The following is a 27,763-nucleotide window of genomic DNA, read 5'->3' as shown; positions in this document are numbered from 1 at the left end:
GTTACCGTTCTGTGTGTTGTAGTCCTGGGAGTCGTTCCTGTCATTTTGACAGTTAAGTACCAGACTGCACTGTCAACCGGCTTTAACGGTACTTGCAAAACTGTGGCACCAACTGTGGAAGGCTAAAGATCCAATTGCTATCACTCGGAACTGCACTGGTTGATGTTTTGTTCTTGTCTTTAAAGTTGTTTATGTATAAGAAAGAAAACATGAAGAAGATTCCAGAAGAAAATAATTTACATTCTTGCACAGATAGGAAGTCTACAGATGAGGCTGGTTTATGGCTTTCCCTCAAGTAGTTAGAATTACCCTCACCATCATAAAAATTTTTGGACTCCTCTGCTCCGGTTCTAAAATGAATGTGCTAAAACCCAGGGGATTGCCATGTCTCTGCCAGAAGAGGGATGTACCAGCAACCCCATCTGTTATGCATTAGCTGCTGTGTTAAAAACATGGTTGTTTCTCATAGGTTGCTGAATGGGGCATCCAGAAGCTGGGACTTCTTATGTATGCAGACCACCTGGCTGGCACCTACAGTGGTGGCAACAAGCGCAAGCTCTCCACTGCCATTGCACTGATAGGCTGCCCACCACTCGTCTTGCTAGTAAGTGTCATGGTAACATAGCTCTGTGGTAGTTCCATATAACATCTCATAAAACTATACGCTAAAGAGGTACAAGGATGTTTATGACAGTCCTTGCAAGCTCCTTTCTGCCCTCACTGCATTCCCTTCCCTGTAGCTGTGCTGTACACAGACAGCATTATATTCTTACTTGCAGTTTCTTGTACTTGTTTCCTTACTGCTTTGTGCCAATAAGTACATTTCTACCCATTCATTCATATGCTTTTCAAGGTGCACGTGCTTTCTTAAGGCACAGATTTCAGTAGGGAAGCAGCTATATGCTAAGGCCCAAACACACAATTATTTGATTCTAAATAGATTTTCTTATCTACTTCTCTGACTCTGATTGCTTTAATGTTTCCCTTACAGGATGAACCGACTACTGGAATGGACCCTCAGTCGCGCCGCCTCCTGTGGGACTCTATTGTCAGCGTGCTCAGAGATGGGCGAGCTGTGGTTTTAACCTCACACAGGTAAAAGATAGCATTCAGAATCCCAGAGTAGCTGAAGGTCACCTGCTGGCTTTTATCTTAAATATCTGTTCTCTCTTTTGAAAGTATGGAAGAATGTGAAGCCCTCTGTACTCGTTTAGCCATCATGGTAAAAGGTACCTTCAAATGCTTGGGCACAATTCAGCAGCTAAAATACAAGTAAGTAGAATATTTTTATGGTGTTTGTTAATGGGAAAACTTGGTATGTGTGACATGTGCTGTTCTTAATACAGCAATCCAATCTGAAGAGCTGTTGTTTAAACAGACCCATTTCTGAGTGCAACTGTGGTATCCTAGACAATTTGAGCAGACCTCATTTCAACTCCATTATGCTACACAGCACTTCTGCAGGACAAATACAGAACTTCTTACAAAGCTAGATCTTATGCATTATCTTTCAGATACTATTAATATTTTCATAGCTGCTGAAAATTAATTTCCTTCCTGAATAATGAAACCACCTCTTCATCCAATTCCCAAATCCACATGTGCTTCCCAGGTTTGGAGATGGCTACATTGTCACTCTGAAAATCAAAGCTCCAAAGTCTGGGCTGCCTCCAGATCCTACTCCTGCTGAGCAATTCATACGCATGAACTTCCCAGGGAGTTTACAGAGAGAGAAACACTACAACATGCTGCAGTATCAGATTTGCTCCTCCTCTCTGGCTAAGATTTTTCAGTTAATAATCTCCAATAAGGAAAACTTGCATATTGAAGAATATTCTGTGTCTCAAACAACTTTAGATCAGGTGAGTAAAAAATAAAGCATCCAGGAGAGCCTGTCTGGCAAGAATTAGGCAATGCAATGGGGATGTATCCAAACAACTGAAGGACTTAACTGTTCAGAGTAGAGAATTGTCTCACACCTTTTACTCAGGCAAGATTCCCAGACACCTCATCGAGGAGGGTGGATCAGATATGAAATCTGTAACTTAGCTCCCTGTGTAAATAGGTGTCGTTTGAGATCTGGTAAGACAGTATTTCTTAGATGCCAGAATTCACACAACCTATTCCTTCAGGGGGAGCAGTCTGAGCAAGATCAACTATTCAGAATAAGGCGTGCTGGCCTGGGAATAACACTTTATTTTAAATAAGAGATTTGCCCTGTGTTGTGTCAGACATACTGTGATATCTAGTTAAATGTTTATATGTCTCTGTCATGCACTTTTATACAGGAGCAATTAGACACACAAAACCTGAAAGGACCACTGGAACTGTGGGCAACACCCACTTGCTTGATGGTATTAGCCCCATCTGCCTGCTTTCCTAAGTAGCTGGGGGTCCACATGGGCAAAGTTATCTTTGATGGGAATCCTAGAGAGACATTCCAGGCTGCCTTACAGCTTACTAAAATAGTCTTTCTCCTTTTTCCCATCACAACCAAACTCACATTCTGCAAGCCATGCAAACCTTGCTGAACCCATCTCCCGCTTGAGAAAAAATAGGATTTTAGTTGCAAGTAAGTGCATCCAAAGGAAGGAATTTGCAAGGGAGTTTATCAAAATAAAGAAGGAATTAACGATCTCTGCTGATACACAATGTCTCAGTTCAGTTCATGTTTATGGATTCCCCTTTCTGTCTCTTCCCTGCACAGAGGCCAAAAGGATGCAAATGTACAGAGACATTCCACTAACTCGTCTCAGTTGAGGAGATGGTGACATTTTCTGCTTTCCTCACACAGGTTTTTGTGAACTTTGCTAAACAGCAGATGGAGGATGAGGAAATTCCTTTGCATCCCCGTGCAGCTGGAGCCAGCAGAGAAGCAAAGGTGTCCCCTTCTTTGCATCAGCAGGCAGTTGCATAGACCATTTCTACAATCACTAGCGCTTAGACTGAGCACAGTGGAAAGATGTGCCATACCAGAGCAGTAGAAGGGTAAAACAAAGGTTCTCACACTCAGTATTATACTGATTTTTTTGCACCTTTCTAAGCACTGTGCTCACAACAGCAACAGCCCTAGCAACAGCCAACTTCTATTGCTCTACCAGGAACGCTACATGCTGGAAGCGTCAAAGGAAAGGCAGGTCCTTGCTATACGACAAAATCTTCCTCTAACATAAAGTTCATTATAAGATACAAGAAGAGCAGTCTCATTCCTCCTTATTGACATGTAAAGAGCATTAAAGAAGGTTTCTCTATGTGGACCTTTCAGGCTGGTAGGTTTTTCTTGCTTAACTCTTAAGTCAACTGCTACCAGTGAGCAGACAGGCCTCAAGGCAGAGAGCACTGCCCAGCTTAAAGTGGATTCCTGCCATCCTGAGCGCACCAAGGTCAGAACATCAGTGCTGGCTGATGGTGCTAGTGCTGGGAGACTGCTTCACTGTCTCACCAGGCTGCCAGTGAAAACACAGTTGTCTCGACAAGAATGGGAAGAATTAATTCAGATCTCAGACCCAAGCAAGAAATTTGCCTAAAAAAAAAAAAAACAAACAAAAACCAAAAACTTAATGAAAATTATCTCATACTCATACCACATATGTGGAGCTTAGGGACATGATTTAGCGGTGGTTTTGGCAGTGTCAGGTTGATGGTTGAACCTGATGATCGTAAAGGTCCCTTCCAACCTAGATGATTCTATGATTCATCTTCAAGTTTCTTAAATAGAAGCAGAATGTCAAAATGGAGATTAAAAGGAAAGAGTATGTCCAAATCTGCCAAACATTTTGTCTTCTCATGGAGGCCTGGAAAGATATCTTTGTTACTAAACAAGATCAATTTTTTCTTCTTTCCTGTGACTGGACCTTAAGTGGGTGTAAAGTGTGAATAGGGTATATGCTTCCTCTGTGCTCATAAGGAAAATTTCAACCTGCTTGTACTCCACGCTGCACTCAGTGGGAAATCATTTGACATTTAGCTCTTTTTGCTGGTTCACAGTTAAACTACTGGAACGCAACGATTCTGAAAACAAATTCATAATGATATACTGCTTCATTTATCTACCAGATCTAACCATTTCTAAGAAATTTTCTCTAAGCTATGTTACACAAATAAAATCTGGGTCATGTATTTTTGCTTTGTTAGGTTTTTTTCTTCAATTGATGTAGATTATTTTTTTATATAAGGACATTCTTGCTTTTTACTGTACAAAATATTACAAAACTTCAGCAACCAGCTGTAGTCTTCTTCTTTTGTCATAATTATTTCAACTGATTTCAAAATATAGTGTAGAATTTATTGCATATTTCACCCTTACAAATAGTTGCAAAAATCTTTCTATACATCCATTATAGATAAATAAATTAATCATGAAACAAAACAGTATCTACGCATTCTCTTCATATTCTAAAATAGCTTCTTTAAAATGTCATTCGCTAGATTGCAATAGTCTTTTTTTACTAGATTTGCACAAAACCCAACTAAGTCCCACTGAACATCTTGTGAAAAAGAAAACACAGGAAGTCCAAAATGTAGCTGATTTTTCTCCCTGTCTCTGAAAACAGGAAGGGAGCTACCATTCTGAGGACTAGCAGTCACTTCATGTATTTACAAAGTGTTTTAAAAACTGTTCAGAGAACACTGACATAAAATGCTAGGTAAAAGGTCCTTTAGTATCATACAGATTTGTTATATGAAAACAGGCCACTAGCACAGATATAGCATAGATCAGATCTTCTGAACCTTATCCACTAGTATGTAACTTACTAATGAAGAAGACTAAAATGAAACAAAAAAAATATTTACTAGTATGTAACTTACTAATGAAGAAGACTAAAAAGAAATAAACAAAAAAACGTAGGAAGTTACACCCACAAATACTACAAATACTTCTTATTTCATATTCATTTGGCAAATGAGGGGTTAGACCCAAATCCGGTATTTGAGTTATTGCCTATTTCTTTATTCCAGGAACCATTCATATTCTTTGGTAATGTTATTTGTTACAAAGCACCTGCCTCCAGGCAGCACACTCTCTTTTTCAAGTCAAAGGCAGCAGATCATGCAACCATCTTCAGGCCAGCTGGCCGCGCTGGCTGAGCTGAGCTCTCTAGTAGTTAGCTGCTATGTCCTCGTTCCAATGTACTTATGTCTTGCAGAATGCCACTGCTAAATTTGGAGCTGCTTTTCAGCACAGACTTCTCAGTGTCTCTGATCCATCAATCTAAATAGACTAGTACAGGAAAATCTAAGTCAATCAGGTTACAGTGAACTGTAGGGGCTTTTCACTACCAGCTGTGCAATGAAGCCTTAATTTTTGAAGGTGTTTCTGAGCTGAGAATTCTTGAGTGTAAGGAAGTGTAGCTTTCAAGTGCATACAATTTCCTTCAGCAGCAGAGATTCAACATGCACCAAAATCCTTTAAATTAATTCACTTATTTGGCAGGAGGCTCATGAGCTTTTTCTTCTTGAAGTTCTGTGCAATATTCAAATTAAACCTTTTTTCTTACAACAAGAAGGGAATAATTGGCATTCGAAGACTTGGATAATCCTTGAATTCTCGTAGGTAGGTGCAGTGTTTATCCTTTGCCCAGATTGTCATCTGAATGAAGCAAAGCAAGGTGAACAGCCCCACTGGAAGGAAGGGAGAAAAAGATACTTTTCATTATCAGATTAAAAACACACTCTTGTTGCTGACATGACTTCAGGGTGAAGTACCAAAACATTACTCACCTGGAACACACTGAGTCATGATAGTGAAACTGATCCAGGTCCCCACCTGTTTTGGCCAAGGAAATTTAAAATATTTCTGGTGACAGCATTTGCATTTATGTCTCTATTGATCAAAAACAACCTTGTCCTAGTATAGGTAAATAAAAAAGCCAAGGTCAGCCAGATCAATTTCTAGTGTTAATAACCTTTAACCAAAAAACGTGAACAGTGCCTTATTATCACAAACAAAACCTTCATGTTTGCTTCCATGGCTATTATCATGATAAAATTTTAAGCATTACAACATAGTGTCCTTTCTATTTCTCTGCCTAATTTGTATTTGTCATGCCTCCATCAGCGCTAGGAATGGTAACTTTCCATAGTCAGAGGCCAAATGTTGTTCTCATTAACATCTGCTAATCTGCACTGAAGTTAAAACCTGATGCTGTCCTTCTGTGTCAAAGGTGAATTTTACAGAGTTGCACTGGTTTTAACTGCTTTTGAACTGAGTCAGGAGCTTGGCTCCTGGTTAAGGAACATGAAGCAATAAACTGATTCAAGCTTCTAAAGCAGTCACCAGCAACACAAGCAACTGTGTAACTTAAGAAAATGGGGAAGACACCTGGTCCTGTTTCCTTTTTCCTCTACCACAGTGTCTTCTATTCATTTATTTCCCTGTTTTCTCTACCACAATATCTTCTATTTGTTTATCTTCCTGCGTACTGTGATATTCCTGGGCTCTCTATATTATAAATCCACCAGATGCCCCCATCCCCTCATTGCAATACACATTCAGTGGTGATCTCCCTATTCCTGTCTGCAAAATTTGCACTGCTTGAAAGTGTATCTGTCCTGTCCAGCAGCTACACGGAAGCATAGGCCTGGGGTCTGGGCTGTCTGTTTAAGTTTAGCCCTGTAGGTACTGCCTCAAGGGAGGAGAGGAATAACAGACAAGTTCCTGTTTGCAACCTGATTTCATGGGGTTTAGGGGAGGAGGGGAAACGTATTGAGCTGAACTGTTTCAGAAGTTTCTTCTATGTTTAACATTCCCAAAGAAATGAAAATATATCCAGCAAAACTAAAACCCGAACATCTTGTTTGAAAATACATACCTCATATGTATAGTTAGGGCAAGATACAAAGAAAAACAGCCATGTGAAAGGATTCTTTGTTGGATATGGGATCTTACGGGTTTTGGATCCTATAGATTAGAAAACAAATCACAAAATATTCATATTCCTAAATATATTGTTTCCTACAAGGACAATCCAACTCTCCCTACTCCTGTGTCTCACCACTCTCAGAAGGACAAGCAGGATATGGGAAAACAGGGTGATCTTTGGACCCACAAGAAGGAATAGGATAACTGAGGAAATGTTCTGGGCATTAGAAAGTCATCTACATATGCTTTTGATCACAGTCATTCCTGTAAGAAGAGGTACCTCAAGTTTTAGATTTAGAAGTTAAAGGTTTTCTCAGACTGTCACAGAATGGGATTTTAGCAGTCATAGTTGATAGCTGTAAGATGTTTGACTCGTGCCCAAGGAACCCTGGCCTGCGCAGAGACCTTATGCCCCCTGCAGAAGCCAGTGAAATTACTTTCCCTTGCTCACCAAAGCATAGTTTATACTAGGACTGTTTCCTTTTGCATTACCAGTGTAACTAATATAACTGCTCCCCCCAACACAACCTAGCCCCAACCAATAAAAATTACAGTAAGATAAGAAGTGCTGGTCAACAGTCACAGTCTGGTGTTGGATTCCTTGCACTGCCTGATCTCCCCTGGAATCCACTCTTTACAGTGCTGAGCAACCTGTGCCCCCACAGCAGCCAGCTGGTGGGTATCAACGCCCTCCAGGATCAGATCTTTCATGAGGTAGAGGAACTGTAGAAGTACTGAATGTCTGCACAAAAGTGAACAGCAATAATGCAATTTTTACCATTTCTCCGGAGGTCACTGAGTGCAACATGAATGGAAAAATTTCCAGCTTCGCACAGCTGCAAGAAAAAGCATGACAGAGTTAAAAATCTGCTTCCCTTCTATTTATTCCTCTTCCTTTTGTTATCTCCTGGGCGACTTAAGAAAAAAAAGAAAAAGAATCTATTATAAACGTAATAAATATCCTCAACCAAGATTGCTGTCTGACAGGAGGATGGAATGTCTTTGTTCAAACACGAGTCCTTATTATACTCTGTTATATATTTGTGATATTTGCAAGCAAACGCAGACTCAGTGTCCAAAAGATCAAATTTACTACTTATATAATCCCCATGAGATCTAAAGGCAATAAACCAAAGGGGATAAAAGTAAACCCAGGAGATACTTGCTTTATCTTTTGGTTATTCTTATGTCTTTAAAAACACACCAAAAAAATGATTTGGTTGGGTTTGGTTTCTCAAAAATCATTGAAATCTCAAGGAAGATACAGGTTGGATTCTAAGTAAAGTTTTCTTCTCTAGAGTATAATTGATATGAATCCGGAAATATAATTGACCCAGTTTCCTCCACTGGTTTTAAATAATGCTTCCTTAATCAATTATGCAGAAAGTGTATTGAAATGACCCATTTATATGATTATGGACAGCTTCCAGTGTCTGCAAATCATAGCTATTAAAGCAAATGACAGGTGGTCAGAGCTCCTGAGTTTTATTCGCAGCTCTGTTTTCACTTCCGTAGTCTTTCTACAAAATGGGAATAGATTATGAACTCTCAGAATTTTTCATACTGGGAAGCTGCTTTGAGAAGTGAGCAGCTGATGTTCTAAACAAGTTACGCATACATAGGAAAAATGGGTACATCTTTGTTGGCTACGCTAACATTGCTTCTGCATGTATGAAATGTTCCTAGGAACTGTGAGAATGAACAGACAGTGACTTAAGAATTTTACTTCATAAAGAAAGCTGTAAAAAAAATCTGAAGCCCAGCAAAATGAACCTCTATCCCTGGAAATTACCAGCAATATACTTTCTTAGTTGGCCAGTTCTTTGAGTTTTATGACCTGTTGTGATTCTTAACACTCAATAAACAGTTCACGGAAAAGACTCACTGGCTTTTAAACAGTGGTAGTTCCAGAATTCTTTTGAAGATTATGAGAGATCATCCCAGCAGATAAATATCACAGTCTTGGAATGGATACTGAATCAAAATCTTCCCTTGTGTGCAAAATCACATTAAGAACTGACAGTTTTATCTGTTCTGCATGCAAGTGTACAGCTTTAGTAGTATGTCCCAAGTGTTCAGGTATCTGCTCATCCTACTTACTCCTCCACTTATACAACATAAGAAATAAAGCAACAAGTTTTAGCATTTTATAAAAAGAGCAAGAAACCTACCAGAAACATGATCACAGCAAAATTTATCTGTTTTTTCCCATAAGCTATATTAAAAAAAAAAAGTTTACATGTGATTAGTACTAATATACAAACATATACGTACTCAAATCACATTGAGGGCTGTTTTGCTACTTACAAGGAGGAGTGTAAAGAGGATGATTGATGTAATAAGCAAGCCAAGCTGCAAATCCCCAGTAATACAAGCAGTTCTGAAAAACAGGGAATTTTTCTTTGTTTTAGTACAATCCTCTAGGCCAGTATTCACTGCAAGGACCACTGATAATGAATTGGGCTGATCCTTCAAGTTGCCGATAGTACAACAAAAAATGACAATACTAAGTGTGGTAAGGTGGGAGCAGACAACAAGAAATAAGAGGAAGGAAGTGGAGCTCATAGAGTAAGATTTCATCTCAAATATCTTGAAGCTGTTAAGTTTATGAACAGTTTTATAAAGTATGATCGTACTATTGAAAACAAATTTATCTTGTCTGGCAAGCCATTTGGCCAAATATGAAGTGCCATACAGACTGTATGTTAAAGAGAGACTTGTTTTGCTAACCCCTGAGACTTTGTAAAACCAGATTTAGGCACTGTGCTCTCCTCCCTGCTTATTACTTTGTATTGCCCAATGTCTCGCCTTTCCTCTTCTCCTTCACCCCGTCAGTTTTCTTTCTTTCCCATGCTTTATCTTTTCCTACCTGAAGTCATCATGCCTGACACTTTCCTCTGCCCTTTCACTGTGATATCTTTAGTTTGTCCCTTTTGCTGCTGTCCTTCACTTTCTGTGATCCAGCTTCCATTCTTTAAACTCTGATAACATAGCTGTCGCTATTGGCTGTATTGACTCATTCCTGACCAATATCAGAGCTCGTTCACAGGCTTCATCCATGAAAAAAACTACTTACAATAACAATCTCTACCTCTTATTTGGTTGTCCTGGCCCTGCCTCTTGTGGTTTTTCTTCTGTCATTCATTGCTGCTTCAGTACCTTGGTACAGGTTATCTTCTCCCTCCTTATATATCTGTAGGTAGGAGGGAGGCCCTTTCTTGGCTCATTCCTCTTCTTCCTCTATGCTGTCACCTCTAGGTGCCACTCTCTTGCAGATAGACTTTAACCCTTGTCAACAACTAATAAATTTGCTTCTCATCAGTTGAGATTTCTTCCTTTATCAAACCCAGTGCCTCAGTTTTTAATGTCTTAAGGCATGTTTTGTTATCACCTGGACTTCAGCAAGACCAAAACCAAGCTCTTTATCTTCCTTTCACCACTTCTCCTGTTCTTTTCCTTCCCCTTATCTTCCCTCCTGTTTTCACTCGAGTAAAACATTGATCCTCTTACTCTTTCTGGTGATCCTTTTTTCTTGGCCTTCCAATAGGCTTGTGTACCTTAGACATTTCTAGGTCTTTCTGCTTTCTCCTTCACAGCTTTGCTTTCCTGCTCACGCAGCCAAAATTCTTATCCAAGCCTGCATTCTTTCCTGCCCTGACTGGTTTAACTTTTTTTTGGCTTTGAATTTTGCAGCCAGAACTGCATTTCTAGCAATAATACCTCAAAAAGTGATTACCTCAGCGTCTGCAACCCACACTAGCTGACTGCAGTGTCTGATGGTGCGTTTTTCTGAAAATGCTGGTGAGACGTAAGCCCCTCCATCTGCTGCAAACAGTTGTATCAAACATTCTGTTGCATTTCCACTTTCTTTTCTGAGTTAAGTGAACACTGAAGTGCCCAGAGACCTCAGACAAAATGGGCACCCTTTTGGGTATGCTGTAATACAAGCACATAATATGTCCTTGCTCTAAGATTATACATTAATAGATAATGGATGAGAAAGAGCAAATTATTAACCAATAATTACAGATCAGATGGTACAAAAGAACAGAGAGATTAAGCAGCTTCCCTGTGACAACTTCCCTTTTCCCCAGGAAAAGCAGCAGAGTCAGAAGAATGACTTCAGTGAGGAACAATCTAGTTAGTGTCCTATCCATAAACTACTGCTTTCTCCCTAACACTAGCTTCTTCCACCATCACCTACAATTTAATAACTGCTGTACAAACTTAGGTGGAAACAGTTTCTTGTAATCTTGGAATGGCATCTTATGAAAAATCTTTCCCTAACTTCGGGGCTTGGCACAGGATGGATCATATGGCAATAGATTTCAGTAAAGTAAAATTAAATAAATAAATTATTGTGGCTCAGCTACCAACAATACATGCTGTAATTAAACTGAACAAGTACTATTCATCCAAAGAACGTGATTTATTGCAAGAGTATTGCTCAGTCATAAGAAAAGGATCTTTAAGATAAATGGAGCCTGCCACTGCTAAGGTCCTTAGCAGTAACACTACAAATGTCCAGCTGCCACTAGAAGCCTTATTGCTCATACACCTTCAGTGTAGCTCAGATAGGAACAGCAGAGTACATGCAGACTTCATAAACTCACTCAAAAGAAGGAAATTGTTTCTGTGAATCTTTCCTATTCCAGGTGAATAATAAAGCTTTACAACAATCTCATAAAAAGATTTTGTGGGTCAAGTTCAGGTCTTGCAGGGATTGCATAAATAAATTATTCCTAAGTCTACAAAGTTATGGTTAGGATTTTAGTCTTCTCTACTCCAACTGATGATCCCTGTGATGATCAAAACTATTTCTTAATTCCCTGCCTATGTTTATTTATGACCACCATGTAACCTTCTCTTTGTCTCATTATATTGTCTTTTGGTTTAAATGGTATTTCTTTAGGTCTAGTATTTTCTTTCCTTCAGATGTTTTTATAGAACGTGACAATATCCCTTCTTTTTACCCATGACAATGTTCAGTAAGACCAGTCATAAGAATAATCTTTGAGGAATTCCACTGATACCTCCCTATTACTAAAGGACTGACAGATCCTTTTCTGGCACAACTACTATCATCTTTGCTTTAGTTAGTTCCTTTATATTCACAAAATTTTTGTATTAATCCCTATCTTATCCATCCTAATAAGTCCAGTTGTTTAATAAGTCCAGATAAATTAGGTATTCTGCCTTTCCATTGCCTAGAAAAATCACATATCTTAGAAAGAATTATACTATGTTAGTATATAGCATGAATTGCTTTTAGTGAACGCCTGCTGCAGTTTACAGCATCGTTTATTCCTATTTCCATTTGGTAAACAAAGGATGAGAATCACAAATCTCGTCAGTTCCTGTCTCAGATCTCTGCTTATTGAGACTGAAGTGCCTCTTGTTAAAGGTAGCTTTCCATTGCTCTTAGGAAATAAGCTATCTATATCTGCTATGTATGTGATCAAACACTTAAAGTAAGAAGCTTTGACTACCATCTGTATGTGAGAGAAAAAAGGGAAGAGGGTGTGATATTTTTCTCACTGGCACAATTTTGGAGTAACACCACCAAAGTCAATGAAATTATAAAAGCAAATCAAACCAAGCACTGCTAAGCAGGTAGAAGAGAAACAGCAAGCAACTTTACAGATGAAAGCAAGTACCACCGACCTGAAGGTGGAAAAGTAGAAGTGATCAGAATGACTGGCACAAATGTGAACTTTAGCAACAGTTTGTATGGTCTGAAAGGAACGAGTAGTTGTCAGAGATGGCAGTGAGAAAATGAAGATTTATCGCACTGTACAGATTCTTTTTCAAGGTAAAGTCTCGTTTATCTGGTGTTTAGCATGCATTAGCCATTATTGTGTCAAGACTTTTAAGAGATCTGCTAGCCTTTTAACAACCCTGCACTCTTCCACTGCAGAAAACACAGTAAATTGCTAGGGAGGATTCTTTCTGAGGGCCACTGCTCTACTACAGACCCGCCTTCCATTTAGAAAGCATGAAGCTCTTGCCAGAACTGCCAGAGCTGCTGCGCAGCTGTAAAGAGTCAGCCACAAGGTAGAGCTTCAGCTGCTGGGAGTATCACTGCCATAGTGCAAATTCCAAGGGACTGTCTACATACCAAATGGTAAATACCCAAATGCTGATACTATACTCTATGTTTTTCCAGTTGTAGATGATAATCTCCAGTCTTCCTGAGTATAAAGTGCATTTTTGAACACCAGTGTGCACTCTGTTGCAAACATTTGTAAAATAACTACAGCCCATGCATAGCCATGCAGTCCACTGTACTGTTTCGCAGACATCTGGGAAACAGGGGTTCTGCATCTCAGCAGCGCCCCTGTGCCACAGCAGGTAACATTAGGGAGTGCTCCTGCAGGAGAAGAAAATGCAGAACCACCAAGCTGTTTTGCACTAGAGCAAAGGTAAATTAACAGTTGCTTAACAGCAAAGAGAGTGTTAGGGGCAAAGAAGACGTAAAATGACTGTTACAAAAACTACTTTTTTTTTTTTAAAAAAAAAAGCAACCCTCCCAATATGGTGCCTGCCTGTGCTACCTTACAAGTTAACATTGTCACTAAAACCGTGACACCCAAAGTGCTAGCTGAGTGAAAAGGAAGGGTATGCTGAAGGTTTAAAATTCTAAAACAGCAATGAAACTACTATAACATGAATAACAGCATGGCAACATGTGGGTTATACAATAGCGACATTAAGAAATCTTTTGAAAGAACTACAGCTTTATGGGTGAGATTTGCTGCACATTACTACAAAAGCCACATCAAAAATTCTGTGCTGCAGGGGCAGAGCATAGGTTGGCTAGGCTGGATTTGTAAGGGGGGCTATGGATAGATTCTGACACAATTTACCTTCACAATATTCCTCAGTGGCATAGTCCCATGGGAGAACCGATGAACAAATACTGTTTCAATCAACCTTTTGATGTAGTGGAAAGAATGGCAGATACATGCCAAGCTAGAAACAGCAAGACAAAAGCATTTAAGAGTGCTTAAAAAAACAAGTGTGGCAAGACATTTGGAATAAGACTACGATGCTAACAAGAAATACTGCTCAAGCCTGCAAACGGACTTACTTAACTACTGGATGCGGGCTTGATGTAAACCTCTCATCCAGTCCATAGACAAAAGGCATGCGGAAATAAAACAGAAAATAGATGAACAATGGACCTGTATATTCTATCAAAAATACCTGCAAAAAGAGAGAAAATAATTAGACAGCTGAATTAGATTATGGTTTTGCTTTGGTTTCTTTGTGATAACTGATGCAGTGGGATAAACACCTCCCTTGACCCAGGATGGCATTTAGAGAGTCGGGGAGGGAATAGCAGGTTTGAGCTTGGGCTGTGAAACTGGTAGACATGCACGTAAATGTTTTGCAATGCATTTGCTTCAGTTGCATACAAACAGCCATTGCCAGTGCAGCTGACATAGTATGGGTATGAAAAGATAAGAATGGCAGCCCAGAGATCACGATAAATACGCATGCATGTTACATTTGTGCAGCTCTCACCCTCCTCTTGCCCTCAAGGACTGTTGCTTTATTTTGGGTTAAAATGAAATTTCGTGCAGAATTTATCTTGAAAAAGAGGAGCTTTGTTTCTAATGAATGAATTTTGTTTAAGCTGGAAAAACAGTTTCTAAGTGTTCACAGGTGACCCTATCTGTATAAACAGTTAGCACAGCAGATGTCCCAGGAAACAATTCATTCTATATTCAAACAATCTTTCATTTGAACACAAAGAAAAAAAAATTAAAAAATGAGAGGAAACAAATGAAGCTATTATTTAACTTGATTTCATTTCATATAGGTGTGCATTTCTTAGTAACATCTCTTTAAATTGAAGTTAACTTTGGACCAAACATTAACAGCTGAATTTTCCACACTTCTATAAGTGAGGAAGGTAGGCTCCTTCCTCACTGACAGAGAAAGAAGCAAAATTGATTGTAATTCTGTAAAAAAAAAAAAAACTAAAAGAAAAAACCACCATGACAACCAACCACTGTTTTCTAATGTGTTTATAGAGTTATTTTGACACTCAGAAAAGTTGTGTTATTGTAACAACCAGAACATTCTCTGGTGAAGATCAGATTTGATTGTAGATGAGAAGTTTGCCTTTTTTATTTGATAGAACTGATGGATTTCTTGGCTTACATTTGAACGAAGTAGCTTGAAGGACAGGGAGAGCAGAATATAAAGGAAAGATTATGGAATGGCAGAAGTCTGGTGTTACTCTGCACTGTGATATTTTGGTATATATTACTGCATGTGTGTCTTGGAGTCTACATTGCCATTAGAAGTTTTTGCCTGTCTTACTGTTTTTTGGATTGTGTAATAGGTGCTTGATTTATCAGCATTGCATCCAAAGTAATGATGTGAAGATTCAGTCTTGCAGAACATTTGACCTTTTTTTATTTTACCTCCTATGAATGTTGTCTTTGCTATTTGTCATTAACACAAGATTTTATTAATGTCTCATAGCTAAGAAATGGTAAATGTGCCTTTAGATTATGGGGTACTTTTCCCTTAATGCTGTGGTGTTTCATTAGAACTAGTGTAATATGTAGACCATGGACCTTCTGAAGAACTGGAAGGGTCACTGGTCACCTCATTGCATAAAACAGCAGTGCTGTGCTGCCTGCCGAGTGAGTTGTGACAGAATTTGCATTTGAGCTAGGACAGTAAATATGTGAGGTCTTTGTGGATAGCTAACTAATACTGCAGAGATTATCAGCTGTCATTAGCCTGCCACTATCATCCTGGGACGCAGCCACATGCAGACAGCTAACTGATCTTATTTTCATGCATTTTCCTGCTCAAGTCACTTCAGTTACTGACATGTGAAGTTGCCTACATGCCTCTTTGCAGGACAAACTCATAGGAGTGTAATCCTGATCTTTGTCAGGAGAGTTACACAAGCCCTGTGAAGCAGAGCCCCAAAAACATTTAGACACCTAGTTCCTAGTGATTTTGTAGTAGACATCGAAATCCATTTGACAACCTGCACCTTAGTTCGGTAGAGCCAACCTAACCTGCAGCAAGTTTTCCACTGCTGCTCTCCCAGGGAACTAGGCATTCAGAATATCCTGTTACTGCTTTCCCTGATTAAATGAACTGAAGCAATGAGGATTCATTGCCTGCATCCACTATCAGAGCAGGCATCATGCAGAAATATTGGAGAGAGACAAAAAATGATGTAAGGATTAATTATGGAAAAATAGCCATTAAAATGGCTCAGACTTGAAGCATAGCTCACCGTAGTCCATCCTATCTGTGGCCCTAAATCTTTAAAGTATAAGGTAGCAGTTGTGCCAACAGGGAGGTGCTGCAGGATTTCCTCATCCCTCAGGGACTTTCCTTCTGAGAAGGAAAGAAGTAATTACATCTCAGTGAAATGCAAGTCAACTTCGGTAGCTTCCTAGCTTTATATTGTGCTTTAACCAACCTGTGAGATTCTTTGACGTGACATGGGTTTATTGGAACCTCAATAAACAAACTAAGAATGTTTATACTTTAAAATTAAGTATCACAGACACTGTGATTCTGTGATACTTAATTTTGATTTATCCCTGTAATCACATATAAGCCTGAATCCTCTATTCACACCAAGACAGGTAGGAGAATTCTCAATCCTATGTGCCTGCCTCGTCTAGTAGACTTGCTTCATCAGTGCTACAGCAGAATTTGCTGATAGGTCACTGCCCTTTAACGTAGTTCACTGACCTAGTCAGCTGCACCTCCATCCCTCTCCTCTCTTCCTCTCTTCTCATAGCTCATCGTCAGACAAACAGAAGCTAGGATAAGCTAAGATTGGAAGGCTCTCTTACAAAGGTTTTCATTGCCTCCTTTTTTCCCAAACAACCAGCTAGGAGGTGATTCCACAGGACTTGAGCTAGTACTCAAGCTTTGAATGCCTAGATTTGGGGGAATCTTCAGAAGGCCAGCATTTTCTCATGGCAAGTCTCACAACATAAGTCCACAGAGGAATCTGACAAGGTAGACCTTTGAAGAAGGAAATAAGATACTCATACACCTGTTTTTCCATGGACAGATCCTACACAATGAACTAATCTGCACCAGCATACTTTTAAGGGACTGTTTAAATAAAATTATGCTTAATGGAAGCAAAATAAGAAAGCGCTAAGAAGAAAATGCTAAGATAAATTAACACAGTTTGGCAATTAGACTTTCTTTTGTGCGCCCAGGCCATGTACTAAGAGGCTTCTAGTAGCAATACCTACAACTGCATTAATGAAGTCGGCCAGCTGGCATCAGCTTTGTCAGCAAATCCTACATCTACGGCAATGTGTTTTGCATTAGCTTACCTCAAAAGAACTGTAATACCTGCCTGAGAGCAGAGGATTATGTGAACTGACAGCTCTAACTCATGGCCTTTTTTGGTACTCCTAGCTGAGCATCACTGTGGAGATCATTTCACTGCAGCTAAGGGAAATTAGTATCTAGATTCTGTGCTGCCTGTGTTGAAAGCAAAAGTGCTCAGTAGTTAAAAAGTGCTTTGGAACAATGTGCAGACTCCTGAGTTAATTACCAAGCACCAGGCACATGGGTAGAACTCTGTTCAATACTTTCAAAGAATTAAATTTGTTCAGGATTCTCTTCAGCCTTCACAGTGCTAATTAACATAGCTGGAAATTCATTCTTAAGAGCTAATGCCCATGCAAAGGAATTCTTTTATGCTAGGCCCCTGCTCAAAGCTTTGTTACTCTAGTCCTCACCAGTACTTACTTGGATCAAGTTTTATCGACTGCCTTGCTGGATACCACCGAGGATCTGTAAGACCATACAGAATTGTGTGATATACCATGTTTGGTTTAAATCATCCACGATTATAATGAATGCCACCCAACAAGGTAAGATTTAGTTAAAGACTTCTAGGAATATTTATTCAACATGGATATTTGTGAGTAATTATGCAGCAGAAAAAACACAAAGGTATATCAATATAGCATAAAGAAATTATACTGAAATCTCACTATGATCGCATTCATGTGCAGGTTACTTATCATTATGTGTGTACATCACATGTTTCAAATTATCTAATTTTCTCCTGTTTATATAGTAGATACTCTGATGTGATGTGAACTGCTCCAAAAGTTATACTCACATAATTTATGGAACATCAATCTGATCTCCCTAATTGTGGCATTTGGTTCCACCTAGGGAACAAAAAATATTGCATACGTAAGATGTGTATTTTGAAAGACAACTACTAGGTGTAAGACTATTCAAGTAGAAATAGGACTTAAACAATGTAACAGTATAACTTTCTCACAGATGGCTAGGATTGGTATGGGTGTTTCAAAGCACTTCTTACAGGGAAACGGGAGGACAATTTGTGACACCGGTTTCAGAGGCAGCTTCTCTAGCAGTGATCAAGAGTTAGTACAACAGCATTGACAATTTGATGGCTTATAAGCAAGACACAACTGGCACCATCTTAGTGAAGCAGCTGAAGTTGTGCCCTTTGCCCAAAAGCTCCTTCTGGAAAAGAGCTGAAGTACTCTGTAGTCAGTATGAAGTGTAAATAATCATTGCCTCTTCAGTGGTCAAAGGAAGGCTATCAGGAGACTAAATACCCTTCATAAACACTAAGTTTACTTAAGAAAAGTTAGTAATTTTTAAATAGTCACCTAGCATTTTAAACAGATTTTTGGTTTACCTTATCTAGGAAGCATAGCTGTTTCTTTGTCTTCCAGTCAAGGATTTCCACCTGATAGGACACAAAATGATAATTACTAGTTATTGCCTAATAATATCTAAACTCTTAGTTGATTCTCAGATTCACACTCATTATTCAGAGTGAGATACCATTTTTCTCTGATCTGTGGACTGTATCAAAAATACTCCTGATGTGCTCAAGAGTCAGCTTTAATCATAGCCAGGTTGTCAAAGCACTCAACTTGCCAAAAAAAAAAAAAAAAATTCTTGCCAAATAAATTGTCTTCCTGGATATATTCAGAAGGAGAAGTAGCTAACTTATTGATCAAAACACATTGATCTGGGGTATTTTCTTATGCTAGACCAAGAGGAACAAATAAGGGATAGAGTAGTTTCACAGGAATCACTAAGGAACAGAATTTTTATGATTTGTAAAACTAGAAAGACAGTTTGAGGAAAAAAATTAAATGTGCACATATATGCATGTAAGCAAATATTCTGAGTACATACAGCTTGAAGATTAATGTGTATTGTTCCCAGAATATTGTCAATTGTGTATTTTATTTGTAAAGAGATTAGAAAACATCAGTGGACATAACGAACAAATGCAGCTAAAGATCTGGACTTCACAAATCCTTAAGAGGTTGTTACAGGAATATTCGGTGTTACTCTTGCCTGTCAGATCACCTGTATTAGTAACTTTATATTAGCATTTTATATTCCAAGCAGCGGTTTAGCTACAGCTCTGAAAAGAAAAGAGCAGTTTATTTCTGTGACCAAATGGCACTTTGGCAAAAGGTTACGATTTTAATCAACAGCCAAGCAGAAAAGTCCCCAGAAGTTTCAAAGCACAGTTGCAGCAGGCTAGCAAGACCTAAAATACAGTGATGGTGGTTTAATTTCATTTGTTCTCATCAAACACTGTAATGGAATTTTGTGGTATAGCTAAGAGTGAAAGTCCAAAGCTTATCTGTCATAGTAAATGAATGGGACTATCATTACTTAGTACCAAAAGCATTTGTTGATTTATTTTTTTAAATAAACATCTAGCATTAATTATGTTTGGTATTAACTGGCCAAGAGGATAGATTAACATTAGACTTTAAATATGATTCCTTACTAAAAATAGGAGTCACAGTCCAGTGTCTTTCTAATAGGGTTGCTTTGAAGAGATCACTTGGTTAGAGTATCTTATTTCCTTGTTTCACTTGTCCCAAATTGTTCTTTCTCTATCAGTGCAGCAATGGAGCACTTCAGCTCCAGCCAGAAGTATCAAATCTGATCTCCACAAGGGATACTAACGCAGTGGTGTTTTTTACCTGTGCATTGTAAGCTCTAAGTGGACATCAAGGGACATAAGCACTTTTCCTTCTTTGTGATCCATAACAAATGTATAACAGATTATTTGGATATTATAAGTTTTCTCTTGATTTTTTTTATATTTGAAATAACACAAATTTCAAGTTTTAATGTCTCTGTTTGTGGGACATCTCCATGGCAAAGGAAATGAAGTGGATTCCCTTCCCAGAGGGCTATTCTTGAAATACATCATTCTGACTCTTGCAATCCACAGAACAAGTACTGTGAGGGCTGTAAACCACTTTTTGTCCCTTCTGATATGAGTTGCTACAGGGATTATTGAAAACTTGGTGTATTTCAAAGCTTTTGTGTCAATGAATACCATTGGGCTGCCCTAGAGACTGCAACAGCGCCCACAGTTTTAGCAGTCTCCTTCCCATTCCATACCTACTCCCAGCATATACATTTTGGATCAGAATCCCCCAGGGGCAGTTTTACTCTATGGCCTTCAGTGGCTGTATTAGAGGAATCTTCTAGTCAGAGAGTGGTTTGGGTATCTTTCTGCCACCTATGCTCTTTTAATTGGGTTATTCTCATTACACACAAGGTCAGACTGAAAATTACAGAGCATTTTCTTTTGCTCTATGGTTTTCATGTGAGTGGCTGTACAGAAATTTAGGTATTTCTGTGAACCTTTGGAAGCAGTGTAGAAGACAAACAAACAAATCATCCAAAATCTTCTATACTGTTACTTGGTTCTATTCCAGTACATCTCATTGAAAGGCCAAACTGACATACCCGCCTGTACTGCCCATTTCTTCAAATACCTAAAGTGAGCCTATAGAGATGATGGATCCAGACTCTTCTTGAAGGTGCACAGTGATAATGCTGAGAGGCAACGGACACCAGTTGCAATCTGGGAAAATCCAACCAGATACAAGGACATTTTTTTCATCATGAGCTTGGCGAAACATTGGAAGAAGTTGCCTAGAGAGGATGTGGAATCTCTGTCCTTGGAGGTATTTAAAAATGGACTGGACAAGACCCAAAGTTATTTGATCTAGTTGTATCTGCTTTGAGCAGGAGTTAGACTACATGACTTCCAGAAGTCCCTTGCAACCTGAATTATTCAAGGTTTCTACTTTTTTTTTTGGACACCCATTCTTGAACTTCAAACACTTCAGCTACTTTCAGTTACTTTAAAGATCTAAGCAAATATTAAACATTTTTTTCCCTTTTCAGAAAGACAGCCACAGGAATGCAGCTTTAGATTCTGCTCCAGTCCTTAGAAAGTTGTGCGACAACAAAGTGAAAACAAGGTGACTGTTTCCTCTAATTATCACATCTCTTAGCCGTATCAGAACATCCCCCAGTGTTTAGATGTTCCCTGCATAAGGGACAGAAAAGCCTGATCCAAGGCAAGAAATGTTATCTTTTCTGAACATAATGGCCAATCACATAAACCCACGTAGCACTGAACACAGTGTTTTCAGTCTTCAGGCGCAGCACCAAGTCAGTTAATGTACTGGTTGGCAACAGTTGATAAATACCCAGCAATCTGTTCTTGGAACACTTACTGATGGGTATCATCCCTTTCAAACATAAATTTTTTGGCTCAGAGAACTTTAATTTCTATGTGTTTTCAAAGCATTTAGCACAATAGGACACTGACTGTTGGCCTGCACTAGTGCAGTATGACTTACAGTCCACTTATTTGGTGAATTTTTAAAGTCATATTAAATTACAGCTTCTCTAAAACTTTGAGTAGAACTTAATCAATAGGCAGATTGGTGCAAGATAGCTATGTTAAAACTCTTTTCTAAGTGACTACAAATATATATCTTCAACGTTTAGATGACAAATTTGTTCTAGTGCATAAGGAATAAAGATTATTAGTGTCTTTAAAAACAGAAAAAATCTTGATTATTATTGTTTAGAACAGGTCAAGGGCAAAGAATAATCAATATATGATATAAGCAGAGGAAAAGTACATTCAACTGTTAAACGTTTATTCAGAAAATAAAAGGGGGAAAAGATTATTCATAGGGGAAAAACAGTTGAGCAAACAGCGTTTAAAAAAGATTTTTAAGATGCAGTATCCCTGCAATAGGATTACAAAAATACAATTGATCAAGTTCACGCAGTTTAAAGCCATATCAAATGCTTAAGGATCAACAGATCTTCAAAAATTACATGATAACTATTGTGGAAATACTGACACACTTATCATGTCTGTGCATCCTGGAAGTTTTATTTGCAGCCATTTGTACTCAGCAGATTCACTAAACTGTAGCTGAGTGAGATTTTGTGAGCACTGACATAAGCATATATTGTATTGATTTCTTTTGAAATTACTCAGTAAAAAAAAATTGCTTATTTTACAGTCTAGGAACCAACCAGCCCAAGAAAGAGCAATGCAGAACGGATTTTCCCTGAACTATTAGAATGCTTACATAAGCCAGGTTCCTTGAATTTACACTAAAAAAAAAAATCCAGTGGTTGCCACAGTCCTAATTGAATCTTTCTAAACATTTTATTTTTCCTATGGAATTAGTCATTTTCTCTATCTCCTCAGACTTTTCTGGTATACTGTGTTGTTCTTGAAGGAAGTAAGCGTGCCTTAGTGTGATCTCACACTAGGGCATATCAAGAATAACTTTCTTGAAGTCAATGGAATTAAGCCAAAGGGAAATTGCAGTAAGTGTATTTACACTAAAAACTATGTTTGTGCTGCTGCTACAAATGACTTTCAGTCCAAAATTTCCCTTGCACAGGAATGTGCAAACTGTTGCAGAGGATGAGTCTATGGATCCATCTAGAACGGTATCTTTCTTCCTGCTGCAGCCAGCAGCAGGTGACTCAGAAAAAGTAGTAAAACAGGGCAAGAATATAGTGACTGGGGTTAAGGGAAGAGGCAGACACAGAGACCGCTATTTTCCTGCCCCAGAAGTGCTGCCTTTTTATTTAATAGCTTTTCATGGATTTCTCCTCAATTAGTTTATGCATTGCCTTTTAAACCTGTGTAAACATTTTGCATGCAGAGTGTCCTGAGGCGGGGAGTTCCATAGCTTAGCCATGTGCTGTGCGAGGATTTCCCAAAGCAGAACCAAGGCAAATGTTTAACCACAGAGCAAAATTTCATCGTCTTACCTGTGGAGTGCTGTACCTTATTCTGTAAGTAGTCCAACTAAGTAAAGCCTTACCTTTCTGAAGCAATTGGCTCATCTTTCATGAGACTAGAATCTTATTACATTAGTTCACTGTGTATAAAGAGAGGAGATACGGTGACACCAATACTCAAAAGTTTTTATAAAATTAAATTTCACTTTTTTAGAATTTAGATGTCTAACATTTACAGATTCACAAGACACATTAGGTCCTTACTCCTCAGCTTCTCAAGTTCTGCTCCTATGCAAGCCAGTAAGCATCACTGTCTGAACTGTGCTAAAACTCATAGTATGTTTTTATTTCTTCCACCTCTTTCAGATTTGTTAGTTAGGCATGCTTGCATCTAAATCCTTGAGGACCTTGATCCAGTAAGTATCTTTATCCCAAAGTCAACACAATGCACAGCATTTCGATTATAGAATCGTAAGATAGTTGGGTTGGAAGGGCCCTTTAAAGGTCATCTAGTCCAACCCCCCTGCAATAAGCAGGGATGTCTTCAACTAGATCAGGTTGCTCAGAGCCCTGTCCAACCTGACCTTGAATGTTTCCAGGGATGGGGCATCTACCACCTCTCTGGCCATTATTTCTGAATGAAGCTAAACTGTTAACAAAGGAGATAAGCTTGTTCTTCATGCTTTATATGTAATGGTTAGACACACTGCCAGGAAGTGGGAAAATTGCTTTAGACTGTCTTCTGCCATTCCCCACTCCTCCCATAGAAGGTTTGGGCCACCAACCAAGGAATAAAGGACTCAAAAGAGACCAAAGAGTACATGCAGGAGAGGACAGAAGCTTATTCCAGTGAAAAGGGCAGCCTCCTACCAAAGAGAAATCCTGAATCCCTGTCTTTCTGGGCTGCTTCAAGCACTGCTCCCTTCCATTGTCATTCTGTTCAGCATTTCCCTGCAGTGGATGCCTTTTGGGATACCACACAGTGAAGGTGTAGAGTTGAAGTAAATTTGGATACCTTAATCAAATCGTCATATCCAGTTTTGGAGACAGGTGCCTAACCTGAAGGCATGGCAAACCCCAAGTCACTTTGTAAACCTGGACCTGAGGCTGGTAACAGGTGTAGAGCTACAAATGGTCATCCTTCAGAAAGACAAATCCATTTATATAACTGACAGAGGATAAAATAGTCTGTGTAGGAATGGTCAGGAAGAAAAAGGAAGGTGTGTTCCCTTGGAGTGGGAGACTGGTTTATTTTTCACAAAATGGAAGGGGTGTTAAAGATCTGTGCTTTCACAGTGAATTCTGGGTCTTGAAAGCCTACGAAAGCTTTCCAGCTTTTACTAGCATGACATCTTGCAGGAGCATACACAAGATGGGAAAGGGACCTGCATCAGTTAATACTGACTCAGAGGGTATTCACTTACACTGGCTAACACAGAGATGCTCGTTGCCAATTTCCCAGGCATACTGAAGAGTCACATCATTCACTGAGTATCACTGTCACTATGAAGCAGACTGGAGTGCCTCCATCTGAGAACCTAAGCCAGCTTTGACTCAACACTAAGTAGACATACAGGTTTTTCAACACCACTGAGTAGCCTTTTCCATGTGCAACAGAGAATATTCACTGCCTCGGGGCTTTAGTTTATGGTGACTGTTTTCTACAATGACAACATTCAGGTAGAAGAGGTTCATAAATTCTTTGTGAAATCACAGCCAGTTCTTTGCATCAGCACTGTGATTTGCTATGTTCAACTACAGTATCTAGTTCCATTACTGCTCTCTAGGGATCATTTGGTGTATGGATGTCAAAATGTACATCCAGTGTATGCTTTTGACATGGAATTGCAGAGACTGAAGAGAGAGAGATTTTCTCTTTTTTGTACCTAGGGGTATCAAGGATGGGTCTGCTGCCTTTTGACAGGGCAGGAAGCCCTAGGAAGTTTGGAGCCCTTATACTGGCAGGTGCACTCACAAGATTTGTTGGGGTTTTTTAAATACACTTCAGAGAAATATATTATTTTTTCTAAAATCTTCTCATCTCTTTCTGTGATAATAATCTTATGTGTTACTTGTGAAAACAGAGCAGATGTCTTCAAATAGCAGGTCAATTTTCAGCAGTGTCCCTTTAAATGACTGTTCAAATATCTCATACATGGCCTTCTCTTGCTCAGGCAGCTCTTGGAGGGTACAGAATCTTAAAATCCTCTGCAGTCCTGCTTTTGGCACTTGCTCTCAGTACTCTTACTCGATGAGGCTTTAGACAGCATAGCTCTGAGTGGGAGAAACCTTTGTAACAGGAGCTGTGCCATCTCAGCAATGCTAGCTAGGCAGCAGTCATCCCCCACTTGCATTCAGAGGGTTTTCATCACAGTCAGAAGGGGGAGAAGCTTTAAATGCCAGCAAGGGGGGGCAGTACATTATTGCTTTTAGGCTGTACTGCATATGTCAGTTCAATCTATCCTCAGGGAGTGAAGACTCCAAAACATTTTTGGTTATCGCTGCTCACAGAAGGCACTTCCCATCTAAACCAGTTAAAGAAGCGTAAGTAGAACTGTGGCTCTTACGACAGTAATTTTCTACAGTATGAGTGTATTAGTTCAAGTATCCTTCCTCTAGGAGGTCAGAACGCCCTACTATTTGCTTTATATGAAATGCTTTTGAAGACCTAAACCTGTCAAGTAGAAAGAAAGCGTAGAATTAATTAGTCTAACTTCAGAGCTCTCTACTACAGACAATTACATCTGAGCATGTCATTTAGACATCCTTTGTATGGAAACGAGAAAGGCAGGCACTTTTAGGATAAACTGTATCGTAAGCTCTGAAACATATATAAAATAGGTCAGAAGAGTTGTTCTCTAATCAATTTGGAGAAATGAGCACTCCTAGAGAATATTAATTATCTAGATACAAGTCTCTATCATAAATCTCTAAATTTTCAGAGGTGAATCTCCTCAAATTACCAGATGCAGTACTCTCAGGTGTACACATATTTCTTTAAACTGCAGTTGCTTTTCCTAAGCTTCTCCTGAGCTATTAGTGATAAAAAACCTGAGGTGAAATTAGAAAAATACCAATACCTGAAGTAAACAAGACCTATTTTCGCACTATTACAGAATAAGAACTGTGGAGGCAGACATGGAGATGTAGGTCTAGGAGTACAGCGACCTGACTTTGCCTATTAGTTCTAAACCAGACATAAGTAGAGGGAAATCACTCAGCCACTCCGGGTTTTTTGCTGTCTCTCCATTAGGTCTAGCATACTTTGGCTTAATTAGGCATCTGCTTGTAATTCTTGGTACTAAGTTTGAACACAGCCAATTCAAAATAAGGAGTTAAAGCTGAATCTGCCTTCCAAAGCTGAATCTGCCTTTCACTGGCTTCTTAATAGTCACTTTGATACAACATTGCCTATTTTTAAAGTGTTTCTGTCTTTAGTTGCCTGAGAAAGACTCTGATAAAGAAAAAGAAGGGAATTAATGGCCAGTGTCTCAGCACTCACATCAGTCTAATGTTCTTGCCCATCTTTTTGTAGGTCCATTCACCAGAAAGTAATTTTATTCATGCATAAGGGACAGGACCTTCCTACATACTCAGGAATCTATGAAATTGATTGTATGCTAAGCATGATCAAATGCACAAAGTCAACAAAACAGGAAGAAATATTCCACACCAATAAACCTCTGCTAAACTTTTAACAGTCATATTCTAAAAAATTCAGACCGTGACATTTTGGTGACTGTAAAGTGGTTCATGATTTTTATAAGGAAGCACCACAGAAGAGCAATAAAGGGTAAATGTTTTGGAGGTGTACAGGGAAAAGTACAGAATTATACAGTGCCTCAAACAGGGAATGCTAACGTCTCTAACACCAACAGAGATTCCCCCCACCCTGGGGAAGCATTGGGAGAGGCTGGACACTCACCTTCCCTCTTTTGATAGCTCAGTTTGGAACGCACGGTGGGGAAATGCAATTCAGAATTCAAATTCAATGAATTCATAACAGAGAGCAAATCAGTGGGGAGAACAGCGCAGAAAGTGATATGCAACAGCACTGCCCAGTGCTACCTGAGCTGTCTTTGTCTACATCCTACACCCTGAGTCAGCTCAGGCACACATGGATGAGCTAGGCAAATATGTTTCCACCCATTATCTACTGTACAGAGAAAAGGACTAAGACATACAAGGCTGACATGTAAATTCATGAGGCGTTCTGAGTTTGGATCAGTGTTGCTTAGACACAGGATCTTGATTTAGGACTCAAAAGACCTTTATCTGCTGCTATTGTTCTGCCTAGTAAGATGGAGCAGGTCATTCCACTTTCACGTGCCTCCCCATCTGCAGTATCAGGTAACAATAATGACGTCCACGCTTTTGAGGTCTTCTAGTAACAAGTGTTACTCAGAAGTTCAGCACAGCTAAGAAGGCACAAGACCAAACCTGCAGACCAGACAATGACCAGACATTCAGAAGGGTAATACACAAGTGCCTGCTCCTGCATTTGGATCTTACAAGAGTTTGGGACGCTGGTAGAAATGCAGGAGGCAGTAAAAAGCTTGGTTGTTTTTCCTAAAATAAAACAGGGAAGTCAACACTGCAGAGGAAAAGACACGGTGCAGGTGCCTACATCCCACCCACAAGAGCTAGAGGCAGCTTATTTTGCTGAATTGTTCGTGATGTCCAGAACACTTTTATAGTTTTAAAAAGCAAAATCTGAACTTTGAGGTCATGGTAAGTAACTAGAGGAGCAGCTGCTTTTCAGGTTGTTGGGGATTCTGTTAATGATGT

The 27,763-nt window shown here is 39.2% G+C and overlaps 2 protein-coding genes across 2 annotated transcripts in view; one reads left to right on the top strand and one right to left on the bottom strand.

Moving 5' to 3' along the window:
* The window catches only part of ABCA4 (ATP-binding cassette, sub-family A (ABC1), member 4), a 74,829-nt gene extending 71,902 nt beyond the window's left edge, over nucleotides 1-2,927 (top strand). The window contains exons 45-49 of the mRNA XM_009884903.1: nucleotides 470-604; nucleotides 992-1,095; nucleotides 1,180-1,272; nucleotides 1,613-1,862; nucleotides 2,795-2,927. Coding sequence (XP_009883205.1) covers nucleotides 470-604; nucleotides 992-1,095; nucleotides 1,180-1,272; nucleotides 1,613-1,862; nucleotides 2,795-2,917 — 705 coding nt within the window. The 3' untranslated portion in view covers nucleotides 2,918-2,927. The remainder of the gene's footprint in view (nucleotides 1-469; nucleotides 605-991; nucleotides 1,096-1,179; nucleotides 1,273-1,612; nucleotides 1,863-2,794) is intronic.
* A 2,336-nt stretch (nucleotides 2,928-5,263) lies between these two features.
* TECR (trans-2,3-enoyl-CoA reductase) overlaps nucleotides 5,264-27,763 on the bottom strand; it is a 24,829-nt gene continuing 2,329 nt past the window's right edge. Inside the window, exons 2-13 of the mRNA XM_009884749.1 lie at nucleotides 18,558-18,608; nucleotides 18,003-18,054; nucleotides 17,624-17,668; nucleotides 16,134-16,237; nucleotides 13,953-14,068; nucleotides 13,729-13,834; nucleotides 9,170-9,242; nucleotides 9,034-9,077; nucleotides 7,641-7,698; nucleotides 6,813-6,901; nucleotides 5,722-5,767; nucleotides 5,264-5,622 (exon numbers count right to left, since the gene is read on the bottom strand). Of these exons, the coding sequence (XP_009883051.1) occupies nucleotides 5,495-5,622; nucleotides 5,722-5,767; nucleotides 6,813-6,901; nucleotides 7,641-7,698; nucleotides 9,034-9,077; nucleotides 9,170-9,242; nucleotides 13,729-13,834; nucleotides 13,953-14,068; nucleotides 16,134-16,237; nucleotides 17,624-17,668; nucleotides 18,003-18,018 (825 nt within the window). The 5' untranslated portion in view covers nucleotides 18,019-18,054; nucleotides 18,558-18,608 and the 3' untranslated portion in view covers nucleotides 5,264-5,494. The remainder of the gene's footprint in view (nucleotides 5,623-5,721; nucleotides 5,768-6,812; nucleotides 6,902-7,640; nucleotides 7,699-9,033; nucleotides 9,078-9,169; nucleotides 9,243-13,728; nucleotides 13,835-13,952; nucleotides 14,069-16,133; nucleotides 16,238-17,623; nucleotides 17,669-18,002; nucleotides 18,055-18,557; nucleotides 18,609-27,763) is intronic.

This window comes from Charadrius vociferus, unplaced genomic scaffold (genome assembly GCF_000708025.1).
Source record: "Charadrius vociferus isolate BGI_N301 unplaced genomic scaffold, ASM70802v2 scaffold163, whole genome shotgun sequence".
Classification (NCBI taxonomy): domain Eukaryota; kingdom Metazoa; phylum Chordata; class Aves; order Charadriiformes; family Charadriidae; genus Charadrius; species Charadrius vociferus.
This window is presented reverse-complemented; position numbering and strand designations above follow the sequence as displayed.